General features: G+C 41.9%; 1 protein-coding gene and 1 pseudogene across 1 annotated transcript; both read left to right on the top strand.

Annotated features, from left to right (window-relative positions):
- The first annotated feature begins 335 nt into the window (after window positions 1-335).
- On the top strand, window positions 336-4004 carry LOC118381194 (uncharacterized). Its single transcript, XM_035768148.2, has 9 exons — window positions 336-1013; window positions 1115-1227; window positions 1329-1432; window positions 1519-1693; window positions 1790-1901; window positions 2001-2089; window positions 2935-3005; window positions 3124-3800; window positions 3926-4004. The coding sequence occupies exons 1-9, from the start codon at window positions 441-443 to the stop codon at window positions 3980-3982; spliced, it is 1971 nt and encodes a 656-aa protein (XP_035624041.1). The 5' UTR covers window positions 336-440; the 3' UTR covers window positions 3983-4004.
- Window positions 4005-8596: 4592 nt separating this feature from the next.
- LOC118381192 (taste receptor type 1 member 1-like) lies at window positions 8597-10079 on the top strand (annotated as a pseudogene).
- The last annotated feature ends 22 nt before the right edge of the window (window positions 10080-10101 follow it).

Below are 10101 nucleotides of genomic sequence, written 5' to 3'. Positions count from 1 at the left end.
TGACTCATGTTCATCAACACATTTGCGCTCTTCCTAGTTGAGAGTTATTGAATATGACTATAACAGGTGAAGGTCAAGTTTTGTATTCACCCAAGTCACTGAGTAAAATTGAGAGCACAGTTTATACTGGCATCTGGTGGCTAGATAAGCCAATTACATACTCAAAGTTTACATTGTACCATAGTAGGCAATGCAAAATACGTTTTCATATGTCATTGCAAATATAATGAATCGAATCATTAATTGATCACCTACGCTCAGTAGCCTACATGTAACGAACGTCGCTGTGTGTGCCAAGTGCGTAATTGTTGCGCCAAAACCAGGTGAGCGCAATTAACACGCGCCTACAACATTCATCTTTAAATGGTCAGTCTAGTTTGCCAACAACAGTGTGTCCACGAGGCGCTCTGGACTATTTTATTTCTGCGGTCACGTTAAACATGGCGCAAGTTGCGTGGATATTTTGTTTGTTTGGATTGATTTTTTCTGCCTTTCCATTCACACAAGTATCAGCGGAAGCTGATTTTAATGTTGACCGATGGGAGGGTCAAGTGCATCAAGACTACCAATTTGCGGAGCGGCACCTCCTGGGCAATGTACCAGTGCGTGAGGTGATCAGGCCTCGGATAGGGGAAGACGATGCCACCGGTGCCCCTCGGTCAGAACCACCATACTACTTCCTTCCCATGTTCCAGCACTCGGCGGTTCCTGTCGTCGATAGGGACTTGTTCAGACCAGTCGTCGGGAAAATACGTTTCCCCAGTATCTTCACCACCCTCTTGTTTCCGCCACAAAATAGTCCAGAGCGCAACCACTTCTCTCCCGTGCGTAATCCGCGTGGAGTGGAGGTGTGGTGTGGGTACAACCAGATCTCCGTGCGCATCAACAGAAGTCAGCTCAGGTTTAGGTGTCTGGCCTCCATGCTCTTCCTGGGCACTTGCCCCGTCACCCGGGTCACCCCACTTTTCTTTTACTTCCATTATGACTTGAATGACTGTGGCAGTACTCAAACGGTAAGATGTGTTGGGATACATTTTGCCCTCACTATCCATTAGGAGCAGACTTAAACTGACCATAAAATATGTACTGTTTTTATTCTGTTAATGACTTCCAGACCATGAATGGCCAGCTGGTGTACTCCAGCTCACTTCGCTTTTCTCCAGAACCACAGGGGCCAGTGATGAGAGCCATACCTCTCAACCTCCCCATTCAGTGCATATATAATCGGTATACTGCCCAATAGACTAGTCTACAGTAGGCATTTCTACTTCAGTCTTACTACTGTGTGGTGAGTGTTTTTTGCCGTTTACCATCCATTTCCTTGACAGATTCCACTACTCCTACAAAGTTGGCTATGTACCTGAGGTGCATGACCGCAATCTCTTGAAGAGTATGAATGGCAAACACATCTTTAGGCTCACTGCATGCAATGGTAAGTAAACATGTCCCATTACAAGAGTTTGAAAGTTGATTTAAGGGGCAGAGAATGGGGCGTGAAATCTTTCTCTCCAAATGCAGAGCAATGGGAACAATTGTCGTCCGAAGAGGGCTATATGCTTGGGGAGCCAATGTACTTCAACGCCTCCGCTGCTTTTGTCCCCAAAGATGAGAGTGTGTTTGTTGATTCCTGCTTTGTTACGACATCCAATGACCCAAATGCCACACCTCGCCTTGAAGTCATTCACAACTTTGGGTAATCAAACACTTAAATTCTCACACACTGATGTAGATATAGCGTTTGTATCAATCAATTCTAGTGGTGGGTATATATGCGTGTATGTGTTTTTAGATGTATGGTGGACAGCAAGCGGAAAGGCAGTCAGTCCCAGTTCTTCTCCAGAGAGTCAAATGTCCTGCGCTTCACTGTGGATGCTTTCCTGTTTCCCCAAATCACTGCCACGGTTAGGCTATATCCTTTTATGGCACACAAATGTTTCCACAACACCAGTGAATAAGGGGGGGTGTGTATATATATCTATCTCTCATACTCTGTTCCACAGCATCTCTACCTGCACTGTACTATGACTGTCATGAAATCCACTTCAAAGCGCAGCGCCAAGTCCTGCACATACAATAGAGCAGTGGGAAGGTAAACTGTCTTTTTGGAATCTCAACAGTAACCTCTACCAATCTGATGTATTTCTATATCCAGTGGTGGGAAAAGTACACAATTGTCATACTTGATTAAAAGTAAAGATACTTTTACTTGAGTATTAAAAGGTAAGTCACCTCAGGAAAATACTACTTAAAAATCTAAGTATTTTATTTGAAATCTACTTAAGTATCAAAAGTAAATGCTATAAATCTTCTCAAATTCCTTGTATATGCAAACCAGACGGCACTATTTTAAAATGTATTTATGAGTAGCCAGGGGCACGCCAATACTCAGACATTTACAAACGATGCGTTTGTGTTTAGTAAGTCTGCAAGATCGGCGACAGTAGTGATGACCGGGGGTTCTCTTGATAAGTCTGTGAATTGGAACGTTTTCTGTCCTGCTAAGCATTTGAAATGTAACCAGTACTTTTGGGTGTCAGGGAACCTGTATGGGAGTAAAAAGTACATTTTCTTTAGGAATAACTAGTAAAAATAAAACATCTATATACATAGTAATGTACAGATCTCTCCAAAAGGGTTGTACTTCAAAGTATTTTTGACTTTACACCACTGTCGCTCACAATCATTTACTCAAGAATTACATCACAAGTTACATAGACTGGTCATGATCAATGTGTAGGACACTGATGATGACAACATAAGTAATTCAGTTATTTCTTGCTACATTGTTTTTTTGCGCTGGTTAACCAGGGGTTTATTCACTAGAAAGCTAATGAAACAGTGAGTGACCTACCTGAATTTGTCCAATAGAAACTCGTTTTTGTTGCAAAATGTTTTGGACTAATGATTACACCCCTGGTTGTTATTTCTTGTTAGGTGGGAGGAGCTGTATGGCTCTCCCTCTGTGTGCTCCTGCTGTGATTCTGTCTGTGAAGTGTCAGAGTTTTGTAAGTATACAACACAGTCAATGCTGGAACACCTCTTTTCTCTCTAATTCATCTTACATTGTTTTGAATAATTAATCTATGTTGATCTGTAACTTGTGGTTCTGCCTGATGTAACCAGGGCCAGCCTTGACATCTCCTTCAGTGAAAAGCCTGATCACCAGTAAACCCTGGAGAGTGTTGGAGGACAGGGAGAAGAGTTTGCCCGTTCAGGCTGAGGAGAGACAGCCAGATGGTGAGGAAAGGGTGGAGGAGACCTTGGCAGTCACTTATAGAGTGGAGAAGGTGAAGTTTAAAAGCTTGGCAGTCGCTCCTTGGGAGGAGGAGAAAAACATGTCAGTTGCTGTTATGAATAAGGTAGAGGAGGTGCAGGAAGGGACATTTCTAGGAGAGGAGGGGGTGGTAGCCAGAAAAGAAGGGAGTGTGGAGGAACCGATTGAGGACAAACGGGCTGAGAAGATGATTGAGGTGGCAGCTGAAGAGATTGGCACAGACCAAGTGACATCAAGTATAACTTTGGAACAAGAACCTGAGGAGAATACTGTGACGGTTAAGGAGGTAGCTCAGTGGAACATGTCGAGTGTCACCATGAATGCTAAGGTGTCAAAGAAAGCTAAGGAGCAGGTTGCTGGGATAGAAGGGTCAAAGGTTGAGAGAGTGGCGGTTGGACAGATGCCTTTGGTGGACGAAGCGGCAGCATTTCTGCAGGGGTACATGGAGCCTGCCGAGTGGAGAGAAGATTACCAAGGACCAGCCCTAGAGGAAGAGCTGGGGAGGTTTTGGAAACCATCCACAAAGGTTAGTTTTCATAGTCTAGTGACTGTTTCAATGCTGCCTACTTGAGTTTTAATTTCAGTTTAAGTTGCAATCATTTGAAGTGTTTGTCATACCAGCTGTTTTAAAATGTATCTATTTCTTTTCAGGACAAGCTTGCTGTGCTGGAAACTTCTGTCCCTATTGGAACATTAACTTTAAATTAAATATTTCATAAGAAGAATTACACCTAAGTGTCCTTGTATGATTGAATATTGAATTTCCCTTGATAAGCAATGAACAATGCTCTGAATGGTTATGGTAGCTGGGCATTTGAGGGATGTATATTTGTGGGGGTGTATATTGAAGATGTAAACATGGCATTCTCTGAAGGGTACAACTATTTTACCCACAAAAATGACAGGGAGCTCAGAGGGAGACTGCAGAACTAGGGTTGCAAAGCCACTGGTAAGTTACCAAAGTTCCTGGAACATTCTGTAATTTTGTTAACTAAAAGCTAATCTATGCCAACTTTGGTCATTTATACTTGAATATTTATTTATTTTATTTAACAGGAAGGTCTCATTGAGATTTAAAATCTATTTTTCAAGAGCGTCCTGGCCAAGATGGGCAGCACCAAGTCATTAAAAAAATTACAAACCTGAAAAACTACAAGTAATCTAGTAAAAACCATAGAATTCACAAGAGTATAACAAAATACCAATCGGGACAAGTTTTTCCAGTTTAAAAGTATTTTGTAAAGCGTGCCAAGACGATGGTGCAGAGTACATAAAAGCCCTTTTACCAAATTCAGTTCGGACATTTGGAACAGTTAGCAGGATAAGGTCCAGAGCATGAAGAGAGTACCCACCACATTTCTGAACAATACATTTACATTTACGTCATTTAGCAGACGCTCTTATCCAGAGCGACTTACAAATTGGTGCATTCACCTTATGACATCCAGTGGAACAGCCACTTTACAATAGTGCATCTAAATATTTTAAGGGGGTGAGAAGGATTACTTTATCCTATCCTAGGTATTCCTTAAAGAGGTGGGGTTTCAGGTGTCTCCGGAAGGTGGTGATTGACTCCGCTGTCCTGGCGTCGTGAGGGAGTGTGTTCCACCATTGGGGAGCCAGAGCAGCGAACAGTTTTGACTGGGCTGAGCGGGAACTGTACTTCCTCAGTGGTAGGGAGGCGAGCAGGCCAGAGGTGGATGAACGCAGTGCCCTTGTTTGGGTGTAGGGCCTGATCAGAGCCTGGAGGTACTGAGGTGCCGTTCCCCTCACAGCTCCGTAGGCAAGCACCATGGTCTTGTAGCGGATGCGAGCTTCAACTGGAAGCCAGTGGAGAGAGCGGAGGAGCGGGGTGACGTGAGAGAACTTGGGAAGGTTGAACACCAGACGGGCTGCGGCGTTCTGGATGAGTTGTAGGGGTTTAATGGCACAGGCAGGGAGCCCAGCCAACAGCGAGTTGCAGTAATCCAGACGGGAGATGACAAGTGCCTGGATTAGGACCTGCGCCGATAAAAAGGTAGTAAACCCAAAATGGCTTTGTAAATAAAAGTATACTAGTGCCTGAGTCTACGAGTGACTATAGAGAAGGTCGGCCAGCCCTGGTATACAAAGTGCAGTGGTGCAAGTGCAAGGGTTTTGCAGTTTAAAATAAATCTCAAAGTGCCATGGTAAAGAGTGTCAATTGATCTCAAACACTGAGCAGAAGCATTCATATATAAAATATCCCCATAGTCTAGTAAAGGCATAAATGTAGCTGATACTAGCCTCCTGGCTTCAAAAGAAAAACAGGCCTTATTCCTAAAATAAAATCTAAATTTCAGCTTGAATTCTTTTGTAAGTTGTTGAATATGCAATTTAAAAATGTTTTTTAATGCATTCATAGTATTTTTTAAAAAATCTATATTTGGGTCCATGAGTTTCTTGTGGATGGACCATATGGTTAATTAAAAAATAACCTAATTAATGAAACAATCTAAAAGATGGCATTATTTTCAAACTCTGCAACTCTTCCAACTTGACTTTAAACAACTGCCACCAGTCGGGTGCGGAAACATTAACAAAGAAGTTTAAAAAATAAAGTATATTTAATCACAAAGAGGGCAACAGATGCTACTGAGCCAGATGTCTGTGTCAAGGGAGAAGCTCCAGGTGGTATCCGATTTTAAGTACCTTGGCATCATACTTGATTCCAACCTCTCTTTTAAAAAGCATGTGAAAAAGGTAATTCAAATAACTAAATTCAATCTAGCTAATTTCCGATTTATACGAAATTGTTTGACTACAGAGGTAGCAAAACTGTACTTCAAATCTATGATACTCCCCCACTTAACATACTGCTTGACTAGTTGGGCCCAAGCTTGCTGTACAACATTAAAACCTATTCAGTCTGTCTACAAACAGGCTCTCAAAGTGCTTGATAGGAAGCCCAATAGCCATCATCATTGTCACATCCTTAGAAAACATGAGCTCTTGAGTTGGGAAAATCTTGTGCAATACACCGACGCATGTCTTGTTTTCAAGATCCTTAATGGCCTGGCTCCCCCTCCACTCAATATTTTTGTTAAACAGAAAACCCAGACATATGGCAGCAGATCCACAAGGTCTGCCATGAGAGGTGACTGTATAGTTCCCCTAAGGAAAAGCACCTTTAGTAAATCTGCATTCTCTGTGAGAGCTTCCCATGTCTGGAATACACTGCCATCAGACACACAACTGCACCACATATCACACTTTCACAAAATGCTTGAAGACATGGCTAAAGGTCAATCAGATTTGTGAACATGGTCCCTAGCTGTGTGTTGCCGCTTTCCATGTTGTCTGTTGTCTGTAGCTTGTGAGGTGTGGAAACACTTTGTTGCTTTTATGAATTTTGTCTTGCTGCTTTTTGTTCTATGTTGCTCTGTCTGTATGCTATGTCTTGCTTGTCCTATGTTGCTCTGTCTGTATGCCATGTCTTGCTTGTCCTATGTTGCTATGTCTATGGTGCTATTGTATATATTGTAATTGTTTTTAATAACCTGCCCAGGGACTGCGGTTGAAAATTAGCCGGCTGGCTAAAACCGGCACTTTTACTGAAACGTTGATTAATGTGCACTGTCCCTGTAAAAATAAAATAAACTAAACTAAATGCTGAAATCCTCATATTAAGACAAATGGTATTCTCTAAGTTGATGGTTTATATTTAGGATCATGTTATATGATTAATTCATATATTTTACATGTGATAAACAAGGCCATGCAGAGGGCCAGAGATAATTAGACATCTGTGATAATCTGAAGTACCACTATGTCCTGTGATCAAAAATTTTAAAAACTTTAAATTACCCAAATGCTGGTAGTTTACTGGTAAACTTTGAAAGTTACCAGTAATATACCCTCCCGTTCAAATTATATTGGCCGCATACACATATTTGGCATTAGGAGCTATAAACAGAGCTGCATGTCTATCGGAGCCACCTTGGTCGCTACATGCAACCCTTGGCAGGACCGATGTAAAACTCTGTTTCAAGCTATTTTGTGGGGATGGCAACAAGTGGTGCATGAACAGTGTCTTTCAGATACAAATGATGATGAACATATGTAAATTGCATAGTGCTTTCGGGTTCCAAAAAGGGAAGTCAGTTTGGATTTGGCTTCACTCCAATCACATTGCATCGAGAGCAAATATTGACAAACTGGTTGTGCATCTCATGTATTGTTGTCCTCTGGTGGTTAGCTAGTTATCTAAATTTGGCCCTTTCCTAAATTAGCCATGGATGATAGAGATTTGGACTTGTGGTTTTACTTAATTCTCTGTACTGGCCAATGATTATAATGGCGATTCTGATCCAACCATAAATTCATACATTGTGCCCCTGGTCAGAGGATGGAAGTTCAATATGTAGCTAGATGTAGAAGGCTAATGTTAACTAGCTAACATTGCCCATGAAATGAAATTAGGCTAGCGGGCAAGCATTTTAGCCAGGTAGCCTAGGACAAAAAATGAAAGTGTGTACTGTATGACAGAGTGATAGACCTTTTCGTAAACATTAAAGAGAGGAGGATGGCATTGGCATTCTCTACAAGTATGGTGAGTCAACATGTTTTTTCTATTTTTACAAACACACATGACTACATCATATTTATCTTATGTTTATTGGACTAAATTGTTTTTGGTATCTTTTAGTTGTCACTTTATTAGACTAAGCAGAGGTGATTTGATGATGTTGAAGGTGAAATTGTGCGACTTGCGGTAACTCACCATGATTCTAAATCAATAGTTCTTTAGTGGTCCTAAAATGTTGGAAACATGAACTTGCTTGACCATGCTGTAGGTCATGTAACAGATTGGTACATGCACTATGCTTTGTGGACTTCACCAGAGAGGTTGCTCTCTGTTTTTGTGAAGAAACAAAGGCATGGTTGAATTTATTCTGCCACTGTGTCTTTTTATTGTCTCAGCCTTAGGCCTATGTATCACGGTGTCAAGGCATATGAACTAACACATTATAGAGTAAACAATGCAATTATCACAACACATAGGTTGTAATATGGCTCTTTATTCTGGCTTGGCTTCCCCAGTGATTTTACCCACACACCGCTAGTTTATTCCATTCCATCCATTCATGCGCCCGTCCTATAGCTCCTCCCACCAGCCTCCTCTGGTGGAAATGTCTAATTATTTTGTATTAAGGGATGTGTGAAAGACCTGACAGATATTTTCATAAACCTCAAGACATGTTTCCTTAATAGCCTGAACATGGAAAGGTGGTTGTGGTTATCCTGGTATCTGGGGCATGGAACAAAAACAAGGAAGTAACGCAACATGTGAAATAGTGAAAGATGATTGGTATCAGTCACCTCGGTAGATGGAGAGCATTTCATCCTCTGCTCTATCAACTCAGTCTTACTTCGAAATCTACAATGTTGTTTCTTGTGGTGATGGTGTCATTTCACCTGGTGAAACAAAGTGACCCATGCTCCTCTTTACCACGACTGAGCCTGGATTCAAGTCATGAGGTTTGCTATTGAAGAGATCAACAACTCCACATTGCTGTTGCCTGGTGTCAGCCTGGGCTATGAGATTTTTGACTATTGCTCAGACTTGCTCAGTTATGGGGCTGCTCTGGACTTTCTGACCCAAAAGGGAAGAGGAGGCATCCCCGTGTGGAACGGTACAAACTACAGACCTAAAGTCATCTCAGTCACTGGCCCGTTTGGAAGCAGCCAAACCATCAGTGTCGCCACTCTGTACATGTCTGAGATGATTCCAATGGTAAGTAGTATTTTATGGCACAATATAACCTCATGATGGTGCTATTTATACAGTAGCTGCCTTGTGTTTGTACTCTTCAGGAATAGGTCTGTAGAACATTGCAATATAAATATACCTGTACTGTAACAATCCTTGTTCTCACAAAAGCATTATTGTTTTGTGTTTTACTTCAACGGGTGACTCATGGGGCATCAAGTGTCTAACAGAGCTCCAAAAACAGATTTCCCTCCTTTTTCCGAACCATTCCCAGTGACATATCAGATGGAGTCTATAGTCCGTATACTCCAACAGTTTAACTGGTACTGGGTGGCTTTCATCGGTGGTGACAATGACTACAGCAGAGATGCCTCGACAGTTTTTCAGGATAAGATTAGACCAGCTAACATCTGTTTGGCGTACCAAGACACCGTTCCCCAAAACCAATCGTTAATGGGGCATCTATTCAACAACATAGCCATGTTCAATGTCCAGGTTATTGTAGTCTTTGCCAATGTGGAGTTTGTCATTCCTTTCATCCAAAAGGCCATAGATCTCAGAGTGAAGGAGAAGATATGGATCGCTAGTGAGACATGGTCCATGAACCAAGAGCTGATCAAGAAGAGTCAGATTGAGAGGATAGGGACGGTCTTAGGTGTCACTGTACAGAGGCACAAGGACCTGAGAGGATTTGATGAGTTCATTAACAACACAGTAACATCCAGACATGAGAATGCATGCACTGACATGGACTTGAAGGAAAGATGTGGACAGATTTGCTCTGACTGCAACTCCACCAGTGCCCAGACAATTATTGGAGAGAACCCGACATACAGCTTTGTCATCTACTCTGCAGTGTATGCTGTGGCTCATGCTCTCCACAGTGCTTTGCGGTGTGTGACAGGGAACTGTGCCAAGTCAGAAATCATTGCTTATCCTTACATGGTAAGTGAGCTGCATCTCCTTCAACATGAAGCCTTATGGTCAACCACATCACCAAAAATATGGTTATTAATTGATGCCATCTTTTATTTGACCATTTTGTCTTGCATTCCCAGGTCACGGAGGCACTAAAACAGGTCAAATTAAAATTGGA

Source organism: Oncorhynchus keta, chromosome 34 (genome assembly GCF_023373465.1).
Source record: "Oncorhynchus keta strain PuntledgeMale-10-30-2019 chromosome 34, Oket_V2, whole genome shotgun sequence".
Classification (NCBI taxonomy): Eukaryota; Metazoa; Chordata; class Actinopteri; order Salmoniformes; family Salmonidae; genus Oncorhynchus; species Oncorhynchus keta.
The sequence above is the reverse complement of the archived record's forward strand: the minus strand, read 5'-3'. Positions and strand labels throughout refer to the sequence as shown.

What these genes read in the sequence shown, in the direction of transcription:
- LOC118381194 (XM_035768148.2), top strand. Translation starts at nt 441, where the DNA reads ATGGCGCAAGTTGCGTGGATATTTTGTTTGTTTGGATTGATTTTTTCT. An exon ending in TAGGCTCACTGCATGCAATG is followed by an intron (nt 1,433 to 1,518) that starts GTAAGTAAACAT and finishes CTCCAAATGCAG; the next exon opens with AGCAATGGGAACAATTGTCG. An exon ending in TACAATAGAGCAGTGGGAAG is followed by an intron (nt 2,090 to 2,934) that starts GTAAACTGTCTT and finishes ATTTCTTGTTAG; the next exon opens with GTGGGAGGAGCTGTATGGCT.